Genomic DNA, 24,646 nt, shown 5'->3' on the forward strand with positions numbered 1-24,646 from the left:
ATTTGCTAAAATCATTTAAGTTCATTTTTTTCCCTCATTATTGTACACACAGCACCCCATATTGACAGAAAAACACAGAATTGTTGACATTTTTGCACATTTATTAAAAAAGAAAAACTGAAATATCACATGGTCCTAAGTATTCAGACCCTTTGCTGTGACACTCATATATTTAACTCAGGTGCTGTCCATTTCTTCTGATCATCCTTGAGATGGTTCTACACCTTCATTTGAGTCTAGCTGTGTTTGATTGGACTTGATTAGAAAAGCCACACACCTGTCTATATAAGACCTTACAGCTCACAGTGCATGTCAGAGCAAATGAGAATCATGAGGTCAAAGGAACTGCCTGAAGAGCTCAGAGACAGAATTGTGGCAAGGCAAATTTCTGCTGCACTTAAGTTTCCTAAGAGCACAGTGGCCTCCATAATCCTTAAATGGAAGACGTTTGGGACGACCAGAACCCTTCCTAGAGCTGGCCGTCCGGCCAAACTGAGCTATCGGGGGAGAAGAGCCTTGGTGAGAGAGGTAAAGAAGAACCCAAAGATCACTGTGGCTGAGCTCCAGAGATGCAGTTGGGAGATGGGAGAAAGTTGTAGTAAGTCAACCATCACTGCAGCCATCCACCAGTCAGGGCTTTATGGCAGAGTGGCCCGACGGAAGCCTCTCCTCAGTGCAAGACACATGAAAGTACACCTGAAGGACTCCAAGATGGTGATAAATAAGATTCTCTGGTCTGATGAGACCAAGATAGAACTTTTTGGCCTTAATTCTAAGCGGTATGTGTGGAGAAAACCAGGCACTGCTCATCACCTGTCCAATACAGTCTCAACAGTGAAGCATGGTGGTGGCAGCATCATGCTGTGGGGGTGTTTTTCAGCTGCAGGGACAGGACGATTGGTTGCAATCGAGGGAAAGATGAATGCGGCCAAGTACAGGAATATGCTGGACGAAAACCTTCTCCAGAGTGCTCTGGACCTCAGACTGGGCCAAAGGTTCACCTTCCAACAAGACAATGACCCTAAGCACACAGCTAAAATAACGAAGGAGTGGCTTCACAACAACTCTGTGACTGTTAATGGCCCAGCCAGAGCCCTGACTTAAACCCAATTGAGCATCTCTGGAGAGACCTGAAAATGGCTGTCCACCAACGTTTACCATCCAGCCTGACAGAGGATACCCAAATCCAGGTGTGAAAAACTTGTTGCATCTTTCCCAAAAAGACTCATGGCTGTATTAGATCAAAAGGGTGCTTCTACTAAATACTGAGCAAAGGGTCTGAATACTTAGGACCATGTGATATTTCAGTTTTTCTTTTTTAATAAATGTGCAAAAATGTCAACAATTCTGTGTTTTTCTGTCAATATGGGGTGCTGTGTGTAAGGAAAAAAAATGAACTTAAATGATTTTAGCAAATGGCTGCAATATAACAAAGAGTGAAAAATTTAAGGGGTCTGAATACTTTCCGTACCCACTGTATATAATTAATAATTAATCATACTGGTTATGATCAATTATTACCAACACATTTTAAATCGCCCAAAAAGGGAATACATATCCCGTATATTTGTATCTCTATATATAGATAATTAACCACAACGAATTATAAATGAAGTTTTATGTAACAAGTTCAGGAGGAGCACGTTCAGGTAATCAGCCAATCAGCACAAGAGGAAGCCGGTATAAATAAAGCCTTTCCTCTCCTCTGTCTCATGACAAGTTTCACAGTATTTGGCCTCGGCCTTTTGCTGTCATGTCCGAGTTAGAGCTCTTCCCTTCTGATGACGATTCTTTCGGCACAGATGAGCCTCCATCGCAATCCGCCGATCCAAGGATCATTCCTTCTCCCACCACCAACATCATCGAGCCTCCATCCTCAAATCGGGGACACCGGCTCACACGATCCTTTCCACGCACGCCAAGACGCCGAGGACTCCCCTCACCACCGCCGGCGAGAAATCCACCATATTCCTCTTCGTCTACCTCCTCTCCGGTCCATCCAAACATCCCTGCCATAGGGAAATGGACTGTTAAAGGGCTGAGAGAAGCCCTAATTAATTCTGACGTCAACTTTTCACGAAGATTGAATAAAGCAGAATTATTTAATCTATATGTCTCCTTGCAATCTACTCACCCTTCTCCTTCAGCTCCCACTTAATCGGCTCGAACGAGCAAGGCCCGCCGGGCCCCGATCTCTCGTCCTGCAGCGTCTCAACCTTCCTCACACACAGGGCCGGGTCCTGCCCCAGCGTCACGCCGCCGCAGACCTTCAGCGAGCCTGGGCCGCGCCCCAGAACCAGTCGCGGTAGGGCTTCAAACTCTTCCGGGTCAACTTTTCTCCTCAGCTCCTCCCACCACGGCACCGCACGCTCCAGCCCCCTGCAACACCAACTACGCATCAACTCCTCAAACGTTCCCTTTTCCTCCTACCTCCTACCTTTTCCCCTATCAGTACTTTTCAGCACCAGGTGCTCACCCTAGCGTGAGGATGCCTCCGCTATCTGGACAAGCGCCGATGCAATTCCTTCCCCTTCCCGTTCCCCACCCTGCTCCTTTTCTTCCTCCTCCACCTGTCCCGGTGGACTTTTGCACGACTTTTGCGTGAGGATGCCTCCGCAAACGGTGACAACCCCGGCCCTCCCTCCTATTAACCCTCTCCATGCTCAATCTCCCTTCTCTCTCTTTTCAGCAACACCTCAACCAGCTCCTCCAAACGCTGTCGCCGCAGAACCTCCTCCAATGATGAACAACATCAGAGCTCAAATCCTTGCAGGTGCGGATGTGGACTTGGGCTCTTTACTGTCCTTGTTTCCCCCATCAGAGTCCAATCGCCAGGTGGACTGCGGCGATATATCCGTTACTTTAAAAAACAACACACAGGTTTCGTCACGCACACTGTCATTGGCCGAATTTCTTATTGCTTTCAACCGCTTTACTGAAATTATATATTCAGCTTTTCCCCATAGACGGTGCAAGCTGAATGATTATCTTTCCATCATAGCGGAGCTCGCGCTGTCATATGGGGGTAGTCATTTCTACACGTACCACAAACAGTTTTCTGCCAAATGCGCCGTACGTATCTCCCAATGGAATCAGTGTCCTTATTGGGGAGCGTTGGATACTGATCTCCATAACAGAGTTTTTCTCGGATGGCGAAATATTTCATACGCAATTTGCAGATCCGATCCACTACGGCATGCCCTCAAATTAATCCCTCAATTCCTCCCTGCCCAGAACAGAATCCAATTAAATCTACCAGTTATGTTCCGCGACCGGCAAGAGAGGAGCACTCTTTCGGTAGAAATTTTTGAAGCAGAGCCTCACATGTTACATCTAACAGGCAAGACAACGCTGTCGCTTTCTCCACGTTTGCAATTACTGTGGCGGTGCCCACGCCCACGCTGTATGTCCTGTACAAAAGTCTGTAAATAAAAATGCAAAAAACTATCTCTCGACTCCTGTGAATGTATCCTGTCTGGCCGAGGAATTATCTCATCACCCCGATGTCAACTTTACAAATTATCTGCTGTCTGGTCTCAAACAAGGTTTCAAACCCGGTGTAGAATGTCAGCCCACTCAAAACATCATCTGCGATAATCTTCAATCCTCCCTAGCAGAGCCTTAAGTAGTAGACGAACTAATCAAATCGAATCAGGATTCATGATCGGCCCTTTCGAAGCACCCCTGTTTGACAAATTTCGTATTAGCCACATAGGCGTGGCTACCAGAACATTTTCAGGAAAAAAGCGCATGATAATTGATCTCTCAGCCCCTCATAACTCTCAGTTTCCAAGCATCAATAGTCTTATCCCTCTCGAAGAATATTCTCTTCATTATCACGATATCGAACAAGCCATAACAATGATCAAAATCGCTGGACGCGGCACATGGATGGCAAAAGTAGACATCTCTTCGGCATTTAAAGTAATGCCAATCCACCCAGATTCATGGCATTTATTCAGCGTGAACTGGCGGAAAAAGTTTTATTTCACTGTGCGTTTAACTTTCGGCTGCAAAAGCAGCCCCAAAATCTTCGACACTATCCGAAGCCATATGTTGGATTCTATCCAATAATTACGCAATTCCTTACTTTCTCCATCTGCTCGATGATTTCTTAATCATTTCACCGTACAACGCCATCCCCGCGGCACACCTCCTCACGGTGCAAAAAGTTTTCGCAGAGCTAGGGATCCCGTTAGCTCAGGAGAAAACAATGGGTCCATCTACATCCATCGAGTTTTTGGGCATCAATTTGGACTCACTCGGCTTCACTGCCTAAGGAAAAAAATCAATCGAAAAATTTTAATCGCGTCCAATCTCATAGACTGCCCAAATTGTTCCAAACGCGAACTCTTGCTGCTTGGCCACCTAAACTATGCTATGCGCATAATTCCGCAAGGCCGCCCTTTCATCGCGCATCTCCTCGCCCTCACCCTCGCGTCATCCGTTCACGTGCTGGAAGACCAAATTATTCTATCTTGTGAGTGCAAAAACGAGTTAAGTTTATGGATAACTTTCCTTAACCAGTGGAATGGCTTAACTTTTTTCTATGACGACTTTATCTCTCTCCCCCTCGATATCAAACTGTTCACAGACGCAGCTCCCTCGATTGGCTTCGGGGGATTTTACCAAGGACGCTGGTTCGCGTCTTCCTGGCCCCCCCAGCTCATAGACACTCCCCAGTCTTCAGCCTCCTCTGCCCTTTTTGAGCTCTATCCGATCGTCGTCGCAGCTTCCCTATGGGGGAAAGAGTGGTCAACTAAAAGCATTCTGGTCCATTGCGACAACGAAACAACTGTGCACTGCATTAACAAAGGTCGTTCTGGCTCACCCTCATCCTAATGCCACTCCTCAGAAGCCTCATCTGGATCTCGAAAAAGGCTCGCAACTGAAGGAATACATATGCCTACAAATCAAATGCTTTGGTAAAGTCACACAAATTAAACATTGAAGTCCATGTTGCACAAAAATAAACACTGAAGTTTATAATTACTATGTTGTTGTTGTTTTACAGTGGGTCATAATATATCATATCTTTTAGTTTGTCAGTGCGTTTTGTGGTGCTAGGAATTGTTTTTCTGCGCATTTTCGCACTAACTCAAAACGTGCGTACATGTACACCACCTCCTGAGCTGGCGTAGGATTTGAGCGTGCCGTACGCCAACGTCCATATTGATAAATCTCGAAGTCACCGTGGTTTTGGGTGTACGCTGGAAATTTGGTGTACGCACTTTTGATAAATGAGGGCCAATATATCTGTAATTTGCTTAACCACATTTCAAAATATATGTTATTGTGAACTTAGGATATTTTTCTGCATTGCAGGAATTTACTTCCTGAAATTGTAAAGGAATTTACTTTACAAGAAGTTTGTAGGTAACTAAGTCGGGTGTGAAGCTGTTTGTGCTTGTATACTCCAGCAATAGGCACACCAGTGATTTTGCCATTTACACTAGAAAGAGCCGCTTCACTTCAGGGCAGGGTCTCTCACATGATGTTGTCAGCAGCCTCATGGATCCATCATTCTTGGGGAGAAGGTATTATTTGTATGTTGACAATTTCTACACAAGCCCAAAGCTTTTTAGGGACTTCCCATGCCAGCGGTTTTGTGGTGTGTGGTACGCTCCGTGACTCATGCAGGAATGTACCTCAATGCACTGACCTCACAGAGCCACAGTGGTTCAATCCAATCGATCAGACATTAAGAACTGTATTTCGTGAAATGGATGGACACAACCTGATGTTAAAAAACATCTTGAATTTTGATTTTTGCCAGTTGTTTTACTGCAGTATAGGATAATCAAAACTGTTAAAAATTAAAAGCAATGCAAAATGACTGAATGCAAGGTTTTCTTCGAGTTATAGCTACCAGCATTATAATTCAGGGTGTTCAGAGGGTGTTCAGAGTCAAAATTTCAGACGTCTATTATTATGTATTTCTTTTAAACAATAGAGTAATTTGCCAGATGTTTTTGCTGCACATTTCATATCAGATTCATGTGCTTGATGGGTGCTGTAATTTAATGGACACATAATCAATTATTGCAGCAGAGAGGGATTAACGAAGGTTTAAAAAAAAAACTTTTATTTAAAAAAAATGACCATTAGGGGGGTGTCAAGTCCTAAACAAAAAGGCTACCTTGGTTCCAAATGCTGTAACTTTTGATTACTTTATGCTATCACCACATTTGATTAAGATGCAGCTCACATGTAGGGGAATATCACCCAAAAAAAATTGTCCTCCATATTTCCTTTGCATGTTTTTGCATGTCAAATAAGAAATATATATAAAATGAATATACAGTGTATATATATATATATATATATATATATATATATATATATATGAGAATGTCCAAATGTGATGATTTTTTCCCCTCAAAGTTAAAAAGTTTCCTATCAAACGATACCTACCTTTTTTACTTTTCTTGCTATAGTTTTGGAGTTGTGAGTCTTTACTTTTGTGTATGTCAGTCAGAAGAAGAAAAAAAACTCTAAAAATGCCTTCAGGACTTAAAGGGTTAACTCCATACTTAAGTGGGTCATGAATGTAAAGTTTCAACTATACATTAACACAATATTACATTAACAATAAACAAACCTTACATTAACACTTACAGTCTTTCTTAAACATTGACGTGTCTGTCTTTATTGTATAGTTAATAAATTCGGTTTGAAATTTTAAAAACCATAACCAAACCCTGATTTCTACAGAGCCCCTCACATGACATGCAGGGAAATAATAGTAGGCTAAATCGTGAGCAAGATTTACTATTTCGTTCTCTAGATTTGCTATATTGTGCACACGATTTATAAATCGAGGGAACAAATTAATAAATAGTCTGCATGATTTAGCAAATCGAAGGAACGAAATAGTAAATCGTGCGCTTGAATTAGTAAATCCTAAATTGTGCAAAATGAATTTTGCAGTTAATAATAACACATTGCAACATGTTACCTATTGTTGTATATTTTTTGTTTTGAATAATCTGGCTCATGTTTAATCCTTGCTCATTTTATAAAAGTAAAATAATATTTTTTACTGTGGCACTAAAAAAGCATCAAACAAAAATTGGCTTGTTATTGAAAAAAGTTTCCGACCCCTCACCCGACCCCTCACCCGGCTTTGATATTTTAATACGTGAATAGGACTTTTATTTTGGCATGATAATATGACGTCATAAGGCGGCGCCGCGCTCCTCCTCCTGCATTCGCAGAAGAAAGGTTTGTGTTTTTAACTGTTTAAAATTATGTGTTTAAGCCATTCGGTATAATTTTTTTTTAATATATATATACAAACGATGTAAATGTTGTTTTGCTTTATCTAACATGAATGAACGTCATTTTTGAGAGCAAAGCCCCACAACACTAGTACCAGAAAAGATGCGTCTCATTTTATGAATTCGAGCACTAGCAAGTGATGAGAGCGTGGAAGAAAAACAATTTAACTCCGGTGAAAGTGGAACTGAGTTTAAAACAACACCACAATGTGCCTTTATAATTTACAATGGTAGATTTAGTGTCTATTATATAAAAGGAATATTGCACTTGGTTCATTCAAGTCAAAAAAAATTTTCTTCCCACAAAACACTTAGTTTCAAAGTAACGTTAGCTTTACAGAAAATCATATTATAATGGCTTAACTCTTTAACATCGAGCAGATTTAGGGCTGGATGATGTTTAACATTTGAGAAGATCTAGCTGTATTCCCGCAGGATTTTGTGAAACTGTGATGGGTGGACCTCATTCCCTCTAGGACCCATTATTTAGTGTGCAAATTGAACAAATACCTGAACTTTAAAGGGGACTCAAACCTCTTTTTAGTTGTGATATAGTGTCTCAGTCTGCAATACACTACATCATACTATTACTACTACTACTAATAATAATAATATAATTCACCATTACAGCGTGTTCTTAAGTTGGATCTCTAATCATGATAATTAGAGACCATTTACTCTCTACTGATCTATGGAGCTTATTTTTTATATTTCTGTTAATTTTTCTTAACAGAGTGTCCAAACACACAGGGAAACTCCTGGTGAAGCAGCTGAGATCCACGTGACACACTATTATAAAGATGGCGTTTATTAAAGAGGAGAGTGAAGACATGAAGATTGAAGAAATACTCATAGTGAAACTTGAAGATACTGAGGAACAAACAGGTTGGTTTCATTCTCAAAGCTGAACTCAGTCATTTGAACCTTATTAAAATGCCTCTACAGAAATGAATGATATTTTTGAAGAATGTCACATGAATGGCTTAATTAAAGTGGTTTTATTTGACATGGAGCGGGTCCCTCACATGGACAGAAATGTTGAGATCACATGAGACAAATACTAATGCTGCCTTCAAAAGCACCTAAAAAAACAAAACATATTTCCAGTTAAGACATTCAATATTATGACATCACACATTAAGTTAAGAAAATAAGAAAGTAGCCTAAAAAGCTTTCTAAATCAAACCAATAAACGTGTGTGTGTGTGTGTGTGTAAGAGAAAAATACAAATTTTAAACAATTGTATCGACCCAACTGGCATACAGGTTAATGAGTTAATGCATGACATAAATCTTTCCTTGTGTTCATCTGAAGAAAGTAAATCATATACATCTGGGACGACATAAGAATGAGGTAAATGAGAGATTTTCATTTTTGTGTGGAGTATTCCTTTAAAGTTTAAACCCTATATCTACTTAAGAATTGAAAACAAAGAAAGTTTATATCAATTATGCCAAGGGTTCTCAAAGTGGGGTTGAAAAACGTATTTTATGGACTATAAGTTGTTTTTTTGTATCATCCGAAAGGTGTTAAGTGACTTATATGCATTTAACGTCAAATAAGCTAAACATGGGTAGGATGTTAAAAGTAGACTTAAAACTTAAAAGTAGATAGGCCTACTTAAAGATTTTATTGACTTAGTTCTCGTGTCTGTGAGGCAAGTACGCTATAGTTTCAGCTCATTTTTGTGACTCGCTCCAGAAAGCAGTTCACGTTCTGTTCAAAACGCAAACGCGCATGTGAAGGATGATGCTTTACGTGGGTATTGGGACACAGGTGAAGTACAAAGCCTTGTTTACAAAATAAATAATAGTTTAGCATCCAAATAGATTTGACTATGGAAACATTTGGATTTGTGTCGAAAGAAAACGGAGCCAAACTGCAATTTCAGTTTTGCTTTAAATGCATTAGTTTAGGCTTTAAAATAAATGTTGTTTGTAATGAATGCAACTATCATTTCTTTTATAGGCTACTATAAAATAAACACATGGGCAACTAAAATACATGTTTATAATGTCGATAAAAATTTAGTTTTATCTACTGGTATTTTACATTAATTTTGAATATAATAATAAAATGCTACTGCCCTTTAAACTGATTTACTGCAACCTTAAAAATGCCCTCTGAGGTTGACCTAGTGCTGCTGTATTATTAGAAAGTCCATATAAACAGATGGGGGCCATTTGAGCCAATTAAACAAGCATATTGTGTTCATTACTCCCATCTAACAATAACTTTGGGTTTAATCACCATTATATTTATGAGGCGGTCCTTGGGAAAGTTTTCTACCCTACAGTGGCGGTTCTACATTGAATTACACCCTGGGCGAGACCCCCCTTCGAGCGCCCCCCAATTAGATCTCGTGTTTGAGTTAAAACCAAATTATTGTTAAGCATAGCAAGAATCATAGCAAAAAGGCTAACAAATAAGAGTTATACCCACCAATTAATATTGCCCCTTCATTCATGACATGGATACCGTAATCATACAGAGAAAACATAGTTGCATACCTTTATCTTTCGCTCGTTTCTAAATTGGGCACCTGATGGCTTTGACGTTTCTTGTCCATCTCTTATTTGGCACTCGACATCGACAATCAACAGATTTCCCCTGATCCCCCCATACCAACTGTTACTCACGAGTCACGACCAGAAGTCAAGACTAAACCAATTCACCTTGGTGGTGGTGACCAAGTAAACCAAGTAAAAAATAAATGGATATTTATATGAAAAACTGAAACAATACTTTTAAATATGAAACTACAACCACTGGTAGGTGTTAGCGAGTCATTGTCTTAATGAGTGAGTCATCAAATCATTGATTCAGCTGATTCATTCAAAATAGCTAATTTATAAAAAAAAAAAGAAAAAAAAAAGATTGTCTATTGTTCATTAAAGGGAGAGTTCACCCAAAATTTTTTATTGTTTTTTTAATTTTCAATTACTCACCCTCATGTAGTTCGGCTACATGTGAACACAAGAAACAGAAAAAACTGAGACAAACTAAATCCAGAAGAACTGCGGGAACATCTCCAAGATGCTTGAAGAAACCTTCCTGCAAAGCTACAGTACTGTGAAAAGTACTGGCACTTGTGTTAAAATGCTGTAAAGTGAGAATGCTTTCAAAAATAAAATCACAAATTGAATTTATTTATGATTTAACTTCTATTAACTAATTCAAATCAATATATGGTGTAACGACCCTTTGCGTTTAAAACGGCTTTTGTCCAGGTACACTTGCGCATAGTTTTTCAGGTAGCTTTGCAGGAAGGTTTCTTCAAGCATCTTGGAGACGTTCCTGCAGTTCTTCTGGATTTAGTCTGTCTCAGTTTTTTCTGTTTCTTCATGTAATCACAGACAGACTTGATGATGGTGAGATCAGATCATACCGGCTGTTGTCAGACTCCTTGTGCATACACAAATCTTACTGGATTATTACAATTAATGGCAAAAAGAATGTTTGGAAATGTAAACTGATATTTCCTACTGACACACTACAGCAAATGATATAAATAACTGACTTAAAACCATTTTTTGGGGGGGGATATTAACATGCCTAAGACTTTTGCACAGTACTGTATAATTGTGTCTCTTCAGAAAATTTTGATTAAATCATATGCTTTATATGATGAATAGGGTTGGGAATCGTAAGACATTTTCCGGTTCCGCCAAACGATTCCGGTTTCGGTTCCCATTCAATAAGAATTATTAAAACAACTAATAAAAAAAAATAAAAAATAGTAGTAAGGGGAAAATGCACAATCCTTTTTGTTTATTTCTTATACTTGTCAAATGAGTTTAACAGACTGGTAATGTCAACAATTTTTTTTTGCAATTTTTGCACAAATGATCATTTTTTCTGAAGGAAAATAAATATTTCTGCATTCTCTAGTATAATTTGGGACCTCTCCTGTAGCTTATTGTATCTCCAGCAGTGGAGAATACCCTCTCAGAAAGGGTTGAATATATTTGAACACACATGTAAGATCCAGACAGGTGAAACATAATATTTCGATTTGAATGATTGATTCATAAAGACTTCACTTCATTACTGGATGAATCAGTGCTCTAGAAGTTAATTAAACAGAACTGCATGCGTCTTGCGGAAGAACATTGTAGCCGGAGCTACTTCTCTGTTTATTTCTATGACGCGGGTGAGTCACTCAGGCACTGTGCTACTCCGCAGCGGTGCCGGTGTAAAGTAGTCCGAGTATAAACACTTATTACAGGCTTACCATAGTGATTCAGGATAAGACAAAAACACGTTTTGAAAAAAGGCATTCATGATGTACTCGCTCATTATACATTTAGTAAATTCTGAAGCGACTTTCAAAAGGTGATTTACTCTGTTTTGGTTGCTACCGTAGACATCAGTGTTTATTCTCGAACTATAAACTTTTTTTTTTCAGTACTTCTGTGATCATTTGAATATTTGAAACACCGAAATACCGATACTGTGTTGTTAAAAAAGATTGTGAAAGTAATTAGCTGTTTAATATTGACAACTGCTCTCTCAGCGACAGCGCAAACAGACGTTCCAGTGTGAAGTTTTTGACATTTTAGGAATAAGATCGAGTGGGTGTTTGAATCGAGATCGTGTGTGTGTGTGAGCTGATTAATTAAATTGTCCTCTGAAACAGAACAGGCAGGATACAATACACCCCCCACCCACCCCCCCCCCCCCACCCCCCGTAGCGCGAGTGCTTTCATTACTATTTTAATAATCATGAGTTGAGTGAGACGTCGCTATTAAAGGATAAGCTCCCAGCACTTCGCCCGCACATTGGCCCAGAACCGTTTTTGGAACCGAAACTTCGCACGGTTCCGGTTTTTAAAAAAAAACACTACCGGTTCTGGATACAATCGTTATGAATTTTTCGAATCGACAAAATGGTAGTTGCATAGACTATCAGTAGAGGGACAGAAATCTCTCAAATTTCATTTAAAATATCTTCATTTGTGTATTGAATATCAACAAAAGTCTTTTGAACAACATAAGGGTAAGTAATTGATGACAATTGTTTCATTTTTGGGTGAACTAACCCTTTAAATCATTGACTCGATTCATTCAACAACGCTGGATCATTCATTAACAAAACACCTCTGTGTGCTCCTTGGATATGCAACGATTCTGATGTGTCTTTGTTTGGAAATATTTTCTTTTAACAAAATTAACAATATTGTGTCTAAAATGTAAGTCTATTCATATAAACTTCTTGTTTATTGTACTGTTGTATTGCCACTTCACTTTAAGTATCACTTAAATTGTGCCAAACTGTGCCAAAACAGTGAAAGCTAATGATAATGTGTCTCTATAGTTAAAGAGTATAGACCTTATGCACCAGAGAAACAAGGGCGCCGCCATCTTTAGAATATTGTCTTTTAACTTCCGTTTTTGCGGTCGCTCTATATATTTCTATGGCATTGCTGTCCAGGAGTAATTAGCTTTTGAAGTTGATTTACTTAAAGTAAAGTTAACAAAAGTTATCATGAGGATTGTGATGTTTAAATCAGATGTCTTAACAAATGTCAGTAGACCGGGAAGATTTTAAAACGAGACTTTCATACATAAATACGCAAGATCGCTATGAAAATACAGACCGGAAGTCAAAAGACAACGAGCACAGCGCTGCAAAGGGGTGGGGCTACATAAGATCTATAAAAGGAGAAAAGCATAGGACTTAATACAGAGCCCTGTGTCACTTAATTTCTTCATTTAAGCAAGCAAAGTTTTAGCGCTCCGAAAGATAGAACCTAAACCATGCTAATGCTCTCCATAAGAATTTCGTGGTCTATGTTGTCCAGTGATGTTATAATAGATCTATTCTTATTGCTCTGTGGGGGGTTAACTTTTATTTGTTTTGTTTTTTTGTTTTTTTTACTTCAGACCTGATGTCACTAAAAGAGGAGAGTGAAGAACTGAATGAAATGGAAGAGAAAAATCAGAATGAGAAACATCATGATTTCATGACTGGAGAAAAATCCAAAAAGACTGACACGACTTCCTCACGGAAAAGAGCTCAGAAGACCGAATCTAACAGTTACTTTACCTGCTTCCAGTGTGGAAGGAGTTTAAATTCAAAACAAAACCTTGAAGTCCACATGAGAGTTCACACTGGAGAGAAGCCTTACACATGCCTTCAGTGTGGAAAGAGTTTCACTCAAAACCAAAACCTTAAAGCCCACATGAGAGTTCACACTGGAGAGAAGCCTTACAATTGCACTCAGTGTGGACAGTTTTTTACACATAAAGGAAACCTAAATGCGCACATGAGAATTCATACTGGAGAAAACCCTTTCACCTGCAATGTGTGTTGGAAGAGCTTTTCACGAAAAGAAAGTCTTAATACTCACATGAACATTCACACAGGAGAGAAGCCTTGCATTTGTGCTCAGTGTGGAAAGAGGTTCAGTTGTAAAGAAACCCTTCAATGCCACATGAGGATTCACTCAGGAGAGTATTGTTTTATATGTCCTCAATGTGGAAAGAGTTTCAGTCATAAAAGAAGCCTAAACACTCACATTAAACTTCACACTGGAGAGAAGCCTTTCATCTGCCCTCATTGTGGAAAGAGTTTTACACTTAAAGGAAATCTTCAGACTCACATGAGGCTTCACACTGGAGAGAAGCCTTTCAGATGTCTTCAGTGCGAGAAGAGTTTCACATATCAAAGAGACCTGAAAAGTCATTTGCAAACTCATGAAATTGTGGAATTCTGAATGTGATGAGGCTTTAAGACTTTCTATTTTCTTCATATAAACATAACACTACTGACTCCTCAAATTTCGATTGTTTAGAGGAGTCATTCCATTATTTTTTTGCTTCCTCTGAATCAAAATATTAGTTAAATTTCTGTTTTGCTCTGAAATAGCACAATGCAAATTAGGGCTGTCCCAATATTAGACTTTTCACACCGTGGTTATCGTGGCCAAAAGAATTCACGGTAACGAGATACTGTGATATTTATTGAAACCTTGAAAAAAAAATGTTATTAGTCAAATTCATATTTTCTTTTCTTTTTTTAAGCTAATGAATCACTCTTTTGCATACAATTAAAACAATTGAGACTCTGGCTTATTTGACACTGCCTAAGTAATAACCAGGAGAGAGAAAGAATTAAGTTCAACAGTGTTATAAATAAGCTTTAGCATTACAACTAATACCTTAACCCGTCCCCATTTGTAACCCAAATCCAATAAATGCGATACCCAAATTGAAATATGTTGTTCATGAAGCCTTTGGACTTAAAACTTTGTAGACTCATTTAAAAGAAAACATTGGCAACTTGTCAAATTTTCTGAATGAATTAAGACACTGATACAATTCTGAAATTTATGGAATATTTTTAAGAACAGGCTTTGTAAAAATACAACAAAATATTCATTTTAAAGATATCTGAAGTAAACCTACGATAATTCTTAAATTTTTATCCAAATGAGCAAAATTTTGGACCAAAAGCATCAAGGGATGTAAAATAAAAACAAAACACAGAAAGACGTCAGCAGATAACGGGTTATTGTAACATTTCCCATTTCAGGACTAGCACAAACAACTTATTCTCTGAACAGTGGTGAAATCTGCAGGATGATGGACACGGAGGTTGGTGGTTTTGTCCCTTTTGCTCTCACTGTTGATCAGCAAGTCCTGCAGACTGGGGTGATTTTTCTCTAAATCCAATAAACTCCCATACTGGGAGTACTGTCTTTTATATAAGATTATAATTAATCTTTACATAAATAATGAACATTGCACTACATTATTTCATTCATCTTTAGTAAGAGATGAAAATGTAATATTCAACAATATTTTTGATCTGACTACTGACGCAGTTGTATTAGAACTGAACTGAGCTGGAAGATGATATCATTTTTTGCAGCATTGCCTTATAGATGAAATGAACAAAATTTAATATTTGATGATTTTTGTAATGGAACTGAATCAACATTGACTTCAGCTGAACAACAGCCGAAATGCATAACTTTTCTGTTATTACTGTAAAGCTGCTTTGAAACAATCTGTATTGTATAAAGCGCTATATAAATAAAGGTACAAGTGAATGTACTTGTAAACATGCTTTCAAATATGGGACTAGTTGGGACTAGTTCCAGCCGCACATTGAATAATAGCTTAAAATTCGATCAAAATCATCACTGATTTGAGGTGTTTTTAGTTTACTTTGTGTGCGATCACAACGGTGTGACATGATGTGATCAAAATTGTCCTAAGGTTAAATCCATCTGTAAACTCTAAAGGCAGCCCTTGCACATTACTATAATATTAAAGGTTACAATTAACAACAGAGCCCAAACTATTAAATCAATGAATCTTGAGATAAGGGACAAAACATATTTTAGAAGTTAGTTTTTATTATTTAATAAAACATTATTATAAATTGATATATTTGTAGATCAAGGTCTCGGCTAATGAACCATGTTAGGGAACAGTTTATCAGAAAATGTTTTTTTTCTATTCAACTCTGTCAGACGCATTAAAACGCATGCTATTTTAATTTGATCTATCCAACAACAGTGTAAAGTCTTTTATGTCATAATGTAAATTATGTAATATTGGTGTTCAGTAAAGAATCGAAGTCATAAAATAAAATAAAAATGAGTGTTTTCACACTATTTAACACAATCCAGTTCCTAAATTCCTTAATTCTCTACCATTCTTTTTAATGTTAAACATATATAACCAATGTTCTTAGGTAAATCAGACTGTCACCATTCTGTTCTGTTTAGTTTTGTTCTTGGACTTTTAGTTTGTAATTCTTCAGTTCATGTGTTCCTTTGACTGTACCTATCTGTAACCATGGACACTAACAATCAGCTGTTGGTTATTCATCTCATCACCATTGTGCATTTAAGTTCCTGCTGTTCACGTTAAGTTGTGTTTTGCCTGTTTGCCTGGCTTTGAGTCTACTTGACATTAAACTTTGTTGGGAACTTTATTCATCTGTTTGCCTGCAAACACACTGTGACAGATGACCAGACCGCCCAAAATGGACGAAAGGGTTAAGGTGATCGTCCTGGCTCAGGAGAGCCATAATTTATTTTGTTAAAGATTTTTGTTATCTTGCTGTCACCTGCACCCTGGACGACGAGTCCCTGAAGACCCCGTTCTGGATCAGGGGAAAACTTCCAGTGAGTCTGACCAGGGGTGTGAGCCCGTGATATCGGTGGCTGAGGGTACGCTGGTGGAATTAGTAATTGAAGACTGGCTGATGGATTTCCATACAGAGGTATCGTCTCCCACCCTATTCCACCCCATTTCTTATACTTCGCTGCTTTTAGACAATACAATAGATTGTTTTGACTGTGACTATTCAATTTCCTCTAAACCCTCATCGCTGTTTCTAAACAGCACAGAGACTTGCATGAACTATACATTACCTTCAACCCTTCCAAGTCTCCATCTGCCTCTGTCACTGACCTTCTCAGCCAGTCATCCAGCCCCGCCTCTGCTGGAGGTTTGCAGCCATACACCATCTCCGGAATCGCCATGCAGTGACGTCGAGGCTCAGGTCGAGCAACCTCCGGTTCCGGCCCCTGATCGCATCGGCCTGTCTCGACCTGGCGGCTCCAACAGACCCCCTTGGCCTTTCGACTCAACCGGGTTCCCTCGTCCCAGCGGCTCCCCCTTCGTCAGTTGTCACACCAACCTCCACCATGGACTTGCGGATCTCCCGATACGTTCCTTTCCTCCCTCTTCTACGGCTGCAGCGGGCTCATCCTTCCCTTTGGACGAGCCTCAGTCATACCGCCATCGTCTCAGTCTTAGGGTACTCTGGCTCCGCCTCCGTCGGTCATCGCTGCAACGTCACCTAGGCCTCCGATGCCAGCGACGTCACTCTGCTCCATCGTCTCTCCATCTGCGCCCTAGGATCCATCGGCTCCATCGATCGTCCCCCAGATGTTGACAGTCCCGTCTACACCTTGGCGCAACCCTTCCTCGTCTCCACTGTAGGCTCTCGTCACTGCCAGTCTCTAGGTCCGCACCACCGGCCGTCCACCACAGCCGGGGAATCGTCGTCTTCCCATCACCACTCCTCCCGCACTGCCTCCTGTCACCACCCCTTCGCCACATCCTCCCCCTCCTCCTGAACACACCGTTTTCAACCAACCGTTTTCAATTTAAAACTTTTTGTGCGTTTTGGCTGTTCATTTACACAACAATGGCATTTTGGGTGCCTGAAAACGCAAAGTTTTGAAAATGGGTTTCAAAGTGCACGTTTTTGAAAACGATCTGTGCAAACAACAAAACCGAGAATATCTGGGGCCCGTTCTTCGTACGTCGCTAACTCAGTTAGCTGGATTTCATTGTTGGCGATTTGGCATGATCTTGAATTGTTTGGTTCTTCGACGCTCATCCTGGACTTGCTGTCATAGCAACAGGTGCGCAATCTTAAACCTGCTCGGGAGCAGGCTTATTTCATGTTAACAGGATTAGACTGCGGCTTCATAAGCGGAGCTGATACGGGAAGTCCAGCGCAGCGCGATAGTGCACTTTCTGAGATATATATTTTTCTCGTGACTCGTGAGATTGTCGTTTACATTATTAAATTGTTGGAAACGCACATTTATTTTCGACTTGTCGGAGTCGGGCTTTAACTACAGCATAAACTGTTTGCATTGCCCTAAAATTATTTGCGAGTGGCTCTTTCCTTTACACTATTGGAGATGCGGAGAACCTGATGGAAAGTGCTGTCTGTCGTGTCATTCGGACTTTACCTGGCGCTTTTAGGTTTAAAAAACAGTTTTAGTTTTTTTTTGGTGGCATTTTCAAGCCACTTAAGACCCAATGTTGTAAAGCAGTTTTTTTAGGCTATCATAATTTTTTATGAAGATGATTCAATCATGACCATGCCATATACTGTAATAGTATATGTCACTCAGGCTTCACTAACGTGATTGGTACCATAGACTATAGGCTAGACCATAGACTGCCATCAAGGCCTCAATGAAGGGGATTATGTGAACAGAAAGGGGGTTCACAATGTAAATGTGCAGCCCAGTTACTATTGTGATTCTTAATATTCCAGATTAGTAATATTATATCGAATAAAAAAAAAGGCAGTTGACTAAAATCTTCCATATCACAAAAGTGAAAGCAAAATGTCCAGGATCTGTGCATGACTGAAGCATTTTCAGAGATTCACATTTATGCACATTATTTGAAAGTGGTAAGCAAAGTTCCACAATTAAATATCAAGCTCACTGTATTACATACACTTATGCTGATCCTAACAGAACTGCATTTTTTCATAGGTGATTATGACATGTTCCTGCCTGCAGACAGGTGTTTTATGACCCCATTCCCTGACCCAAACCAGTTACAATGCAGCTCTAACCAGGACAAGGGCACACAATGAAATGAACTTTGGCTAACTAAAGGGAAGATGTCAGTGTCTGAAAACTCTTGAGGGGTTGCACACCTGACAGGGCCTGTGACATTGTTGCATGTGCCATATTACACAACATTGCCACAAAAAAAAAACTTTTCATTAAATGTTTAATAAAAGACAAATATGCTTAGTTCCTTGAGTTTTATTTCAATTGTTCTTTGTAAAGAAAAGCCAGTGGTCAAGTGCCTGCAACAAGAGATATTAGACACATGCCTCATGCAACAAATAAAAAGGAAAAGTTGGCTATATGCCCACCTGTAGGCCTATGTGTCCTCTGTCTGTGCAGATTCTTCTGTAGGCCTTTCTGTAGATGTGGAATCCTGCAACTTATATTGCAGCCATAAAGCATACAAGTATAAATGAAGTAAAGTTATTTATGCACTTGCAGGTAGGCTAGTTCCTCCATATGACAGTTATCTGAGAGGGTTTATTCACTGTCCAGTGCAATGGAAACAAATGGACATTACAAAGTCTTATTCTTTCTTTCCTTTGGAAAGTTAGAAAATGTCCACTTACTGCACATATTTCAGCCACCACTTTCTTGGGAACAGATACAAGTGTTGGTGTATTGTGTAAAATTGCACAAAAGAGGAAAACACAATGGCCCTCATTTATCAAAAGTGCGTACACCAAATTTCCAGCGTACACCTGGCGTACACCCAAAACCACGGTGACTTTGAGATTTATCAATATGGACGTTGGCGTACGGCACGCTCAAATCCTACGCCAGCTCAGGAGGTGGTGTACGCACGTTTTGAGTGCGGGAATGCGCAGAAAAACAATTCCTAACACCACAAAACGCACTGACAAACTAAAAGATATGATAGGTTATGACCCACTGTAAAAAAACAACAACATAGGGATGTTAACCGATGACCGTTTGACCGATGGTTGACCGTATGAACCGATTAAAGTTGTCGGTAGTCGGTTAAAAAAAAAATCTCTAAATTAGACAGTGGACTAAACGATAGGCTATATAGCCATCTCATTCCAAGATCTTTTTGTGTGAAGTGAACAAATCCCTCACACTCAATTTTTCATAACTCGCCTGTTTGTAGGCCTACTTAATAAACCAATAAAAACATGTGGTTTTCTGTGTCGGCTGCAAAGATGAAGTCTGACTCGCGATCTTCGCAGTAGTGAACGCGCCGGAGAGAAATACACATTTCATACAGATTAGGCCTACATCATTTTATTTTGTTTTGAATGGTTCTGTTTAAAAGTAGAGATTTCTGTAGATATTAGATATATTTCTATTTTTTTTAGGTGTGTGAGGCGATCAGTCTACCTTATACGTTGAGTTTCGGTTCATGGATGATAGCTTAACGTTATCCAGTTCAGGCGCTGGCGCCTCCGTGATTATCTCTGCTATTTAGGCATTAAATCCAGAAAATTGGATAATGAAACACTGATTAAAATTAAGATACAATTAATACAAAACGAAATTCGCTTTAAAGAAAGGCTTTGTGCTTTCTGTTTGAGGTCTCTGTGAAAGTTTTAAAGCATGCCGCTTTCACAGCGCTCACGTCCGTAATGGATAACTGTCACGTAACAATGCTTTTTCCTCATAAATGCGAACACGAAAAATAAAAGACAAAAGACTTTTTTAAAAAGACAACCATCCACAACTTTATAACACTCCAGGCAAAGTATACCTCTTTTTTTTGTTCAGTAATAAAAAGGCTTTCAATGACAAAAAATAAAAAAATAATTCAGACTGACAAAATAATAAAAATGACATTCTTCTTCTTTTAAATAATAATAATAATAATAATACAAATAATAATAATAACGATATTCTTCTTCTAAATAACAATAAGCGTCATTAATAATAAAAATCATAAATAATACGAAGACTATTACAAATTGTCATGCAATTATTAATGTGAATGAATGGTACTCCACATCACATCATCATCATTATTGTTCACCCCAATACATGTGACGTGATACGAAATTAAATACTAATTGTTTCAAAACACGTGCTGTAAAATAATGCATTGTGATAGGTCATTTGCTCATCCAACGTCGGAGAAGTTTCTCTTCTTTGCCGTCTTCCGTGTGTCCATGGCGTAAAATGAGGGCGTGGGGGAAGCGGAGACTTGAATATATAAGGGCGTGTTATTCTAATGACGCTCGTTTCCAGCCGCGGCATTTATCAAGGGCAGGTATTGCGTACACCTGGATTTCAAAGGTACGCACAGCTTCATAAATCAGGCGATGAGAGGAGTGTAAGCATAATCTTACGCCAATATATACGCCCATTTCTACGCAAGAATGATAAATGAGGGCCAATGTCATTACAATGAACTACACTGGGGAAAAATGTGATCAATAACTCATGGCAAAATATTTTTACATTAACATAAGTTTATTAGTTTTCACTTTCACAAGTCAAAGCAATTCATCATTACTCAAGATTTAACAGTTGAAATGACTATACAGCCTTAATTTAATGCAGCAAAAACTATTTTACAGTGTAGGCTACTAAGATCTTTTCTTTTTTTTCTCAGCCTTTTTCTTAATTGCTTTTATAAACAGACAACCATTTATTTAACAGTGCCTTTTATAAAAGAGACTATAATATAACTAAAAATTACCATTATGTAGAATATTTTTGTACTTTTATTTGTTCCCATATTCTAGTGGCTTTTGCAGACTTTGAGGTGTTCCCTAGCGTTTTGATTAAACATTAAAATTCCGAATAAACTTACGACTATTAGTTCTTGCTCTGCTGAGGAGAAAAACTGAGCCCGCTCTTTGGCCACGCTGAACAGCCAATAGCAGCGTTGCTGATCAATGTTTCTACTATCGACACATATCCCCTTTAAACCAGCGCATGAACGCGCAATTATCTCAGATAACTCAATCCAGCGATACTAATCATATCCGGCAAGTGTGTTCGAAGAACCGAGTTAGCCAGATCATGATTCGCACGATGACATCATCTTGGATGTGTCATTTGATCTCGGATGTAATAAGCAACGTACGAAGAACGGGCCCCTGAAGACGATGATGTCATGCACATGCGTATACGTGTTCAGTCTATAGTGTTTCCATCTAATGGCCTGGCAGCAACAGTGTTTTTAGTAGGATCTGTGTGAATGGGGATCGTTTTGACAGTGGTTAAATTGATCAAAAGTTACAGTAAAGACATTTATAATGTTACAAAAGCCTTCTATTTCAAGTGTTTTATCAAAGAATCCTGAAAAAAAAAAAAAAAAAAAGTACACAACTGTTTTCAACATTGGTAATAATAAATGTTTCTTGAGCTTTAAATTAGCATATTAGAATGATTTCTGAAGGGTCATGTGACACTGAAGACTGGAGTGCTGATGCTGAAAATTCAGCTCTGCCAATAAATTACATTTTAAAATACATTCAAACAGAATACAATTATTTTAAATTGTAATAATGTTACGAACTGCTCCGAGACGAGGGTTGAGATCCAAACGCAGCTTTATTGTATGGGGCAATCCAGAGGCGTAATCCAATGTACAGGCAAGGGTCATACACAGGCAGTCAAGGCAAACAGGCAAACAGGCAAACAGGCAGGGACCAGATGCAAGAGAGTAATCCAGGAAACAGGGCAAGATATCCAAAACCAGGAGAATGCTCAGAAATGCAGTGTAACACTAAAACAAGACTTCGCGGTGAGTGAATGAAGTATTGGTGGATACGAGTCTTGATGGATACGACTTCTTGACAGTCTTGATGGATACGACTTCTTTCATGCTCCTCAATTCTTTGATGTACATGCTTCCAGGATTGCATGCCTCCTCTAACAAAAGCGCTGTCAAAAGCAGAGGGCTTTGAAAATGCTAAACAAACTGTGCAGAAGAGAGCATGGCTTTCTTCACAGTAAGTCAACCACTTGCGGTTGATCCCATCCCTACTATGAAAAATATTAGGCAAGGTTCTTTTTGGGGTTTGTTGGGGGTGATATTGAAAAAATAAAGACAGATCTTTAGACTTGGGACGGGCAAAATAATTGACGATTTGAATCTCCTCCTCAGCAGGTCCAGCCTCTATACTCTCAATTTCCACCTCAGTTGGTCCAACTTCTACACTTTCAGTCTCCTCCTCAGCTGGTCCAGCCTCTGTACTCTCCACATCCCTCTCCTTATCTGTTTCTATCCTGGACCCTGAGGATTCACTCTCCCTTGCACTGACTGACAAAGCATCTTCCCCTATGTCTGGTTAAGATGCCGTAAAATAAAAACAGCTATTATTAGTATTAGTATTACCACTACATGGTTAAATGCAACACAATTGCATAAATGATATATACAAATTAGTTGCATATGAATAATCCACACTTATGTTACACTAAGACAGTATGTCTTTCCAGTATAATGTCTCATTCTCCATATGTTGCAATCATTACATTTCCCTATCATATTTCACTAATGAACATCTGCATTTTGTTTAGCCTATTCACTGCATTCTATCCTCTGTTGTACCTATAACATTGTGCAATGTGTGCACACCTGTACTTGTTGTCGTGACTTCTCCTAGCATTGTCTGATCAACATCATCGCTGGGCTGAGTCTGACTGAATTCTGAGACTGTGTGGAAAAAACAGAACAGGCTCACATACAATTTTTTTTTTTTTTACAGCATAACGATAATTGCGTTTTCCCGATAGTGTATACCGTAGGCTGTGTGTTCCCCCCAAAAAACAATGCTGTAACAATGCTGGCTAAGCTGCACATGAATTTCAATGTTAACACTAACATTTTTGGATGCACTATCTGTGTGAAGAAAATGAATGTGTTCCAATACATTGTTAATGTATTATAATATTTTCCCCAAAAATACAACTCGTTAGCCTAGATTCAAAAAATTCGCAATTTGTCAATGATTAGCAAGTGTTATACTAACATTTTATGTATTTTTTGGTAGCCCTCAAACCGTATTCACTTTATAGCCCTTAATTCTGTAATTGTGGACAAATGTGGGCACAGAGGACTCAGATGTGACCCTATTTTTTATTTATTATAAATGTTATATCACTGTCTTGTAAATGTAAATTATCAATATTTTTTTGAGTGTGAGTTTTTGGCATGATGAGAATGTTGTACAGGATCAGCCCTTCATTTGTGTGTATGTTAGATATGCATTGTATTGGATCTATTGATTTATTTTTACAAAAAAACAAGAAGAATGCTCTAAATTACAGTTTTTACTCTAAATTACATTACTTTCACTTTCACTTTCACTGTCACTTTCACTTTTTCCCATTCATTTCTATGGGTGCCCATTTTTTACCCAAATACAAGATGAAGGATTTTTTTTTTTTTTCACCCACTTAACATTGTAGAATTGAGTCAAAAAAATTGTGTGTGTTCAGGAGGCAAACTTAGGAAAAGTGGCCAAGTCTTGTACCGCTCAGATCAAGGGAAGTATTTTTTAAAAATAAATCAAAATGATTTTGCCCACATTTGTCCAGAATACGGTTTTAGGGTTAATTCCGTTACAAGTCATTTACAAGTGATTAGTAAATGATTAACTAATTATTTACGAAACATGCCTATGCATTCATATATTACAAGTGATATGTTATTTTATGTATGTTTTGTAGATTCAGTAAGTCATTTACAATTGATTAGTTAATGATTATCTAATCATTTACAAAACATGCATTTCATAAATGTTAAATTATGTTTAAATAAAATGAAAAAAAGTTTGTATGTAGCAATTAGAGGGTGCATAAACTAAGTGTTGTAAATGCCTTGAATACATGTACAGATCATTTGTAACAGGTAAGTAAGTGTTCAACACCTGTTATAGATGATGTGTAAACGCATGAATAAATCATTTACAACACTTTCTGCATCCCCTAATAATCTAAAGTGTAAACTATCACTTGTAAATGTGTTACACATCATTCGTAGATAAGATTTGTAGATCTTATGCCTTATAGATTCTTGATGTGGTAATCTATGAACACATACATTTA

The 24,646-nt window shown here is 38.7% G+C and overlaps 1 protein-coding gene across 1 annotated transcript; it reads left to right on the forward strand.

Moving 5' to 3' along the window:
• The first annotated feature begins 7,161 nt into the window (after positions 1-7,161).
• Positions 7,162-16,117, forward strand: LOC311288954 (uncharacterized protein). Its single transcript, XM_084406666.1, has 3 exons — positions 7,162-7,224; positions 8,014-8,165; positions 13,167-16,117. Exons 2-3 carry the CDS (start codon positions 8,081-8,083, stop codon positions 13,997-13,999), a joined length of 918 nt encoding a protein of 305 aa, XP_084262792.1. The 5' UTR covers positions 7,162-7,224; positions 8,014-8,080; the 3' UTR covers positions 14,000-16,117.
• The last annotated feature ends 8,529 nt before the right edge of the window (positions 16,118-24,646 follow it).

This window comes from Rutilus rutilus (assembly GCF_951802725.1).
Source record: "Rutilus rutilus genome assembly, chromosome: 4".
Classification (NCBI taxonomy): Eukaryota; Metazoa; Chordata; class Actinopteri; order Cypriniformes; family Leuciscidae; genus Rutilus; species Rutilus rutilus.

Coding starts and splice junctions, on each gene's coding strand:
- LOC311288954 (XM_084406666.1), top strand. CDS start 8,081: ATGGCGTTTATTAAAGAGGAGAGTGAAGACATGAAGATTGAAGAAATA. Junction 8,166..13,166: donor AGATACTGAGGAACAAACAG/GTTGGTTTCATT, acceptor TTTTTACTTCAG/ACCTGATGTCACTAAAAGAG.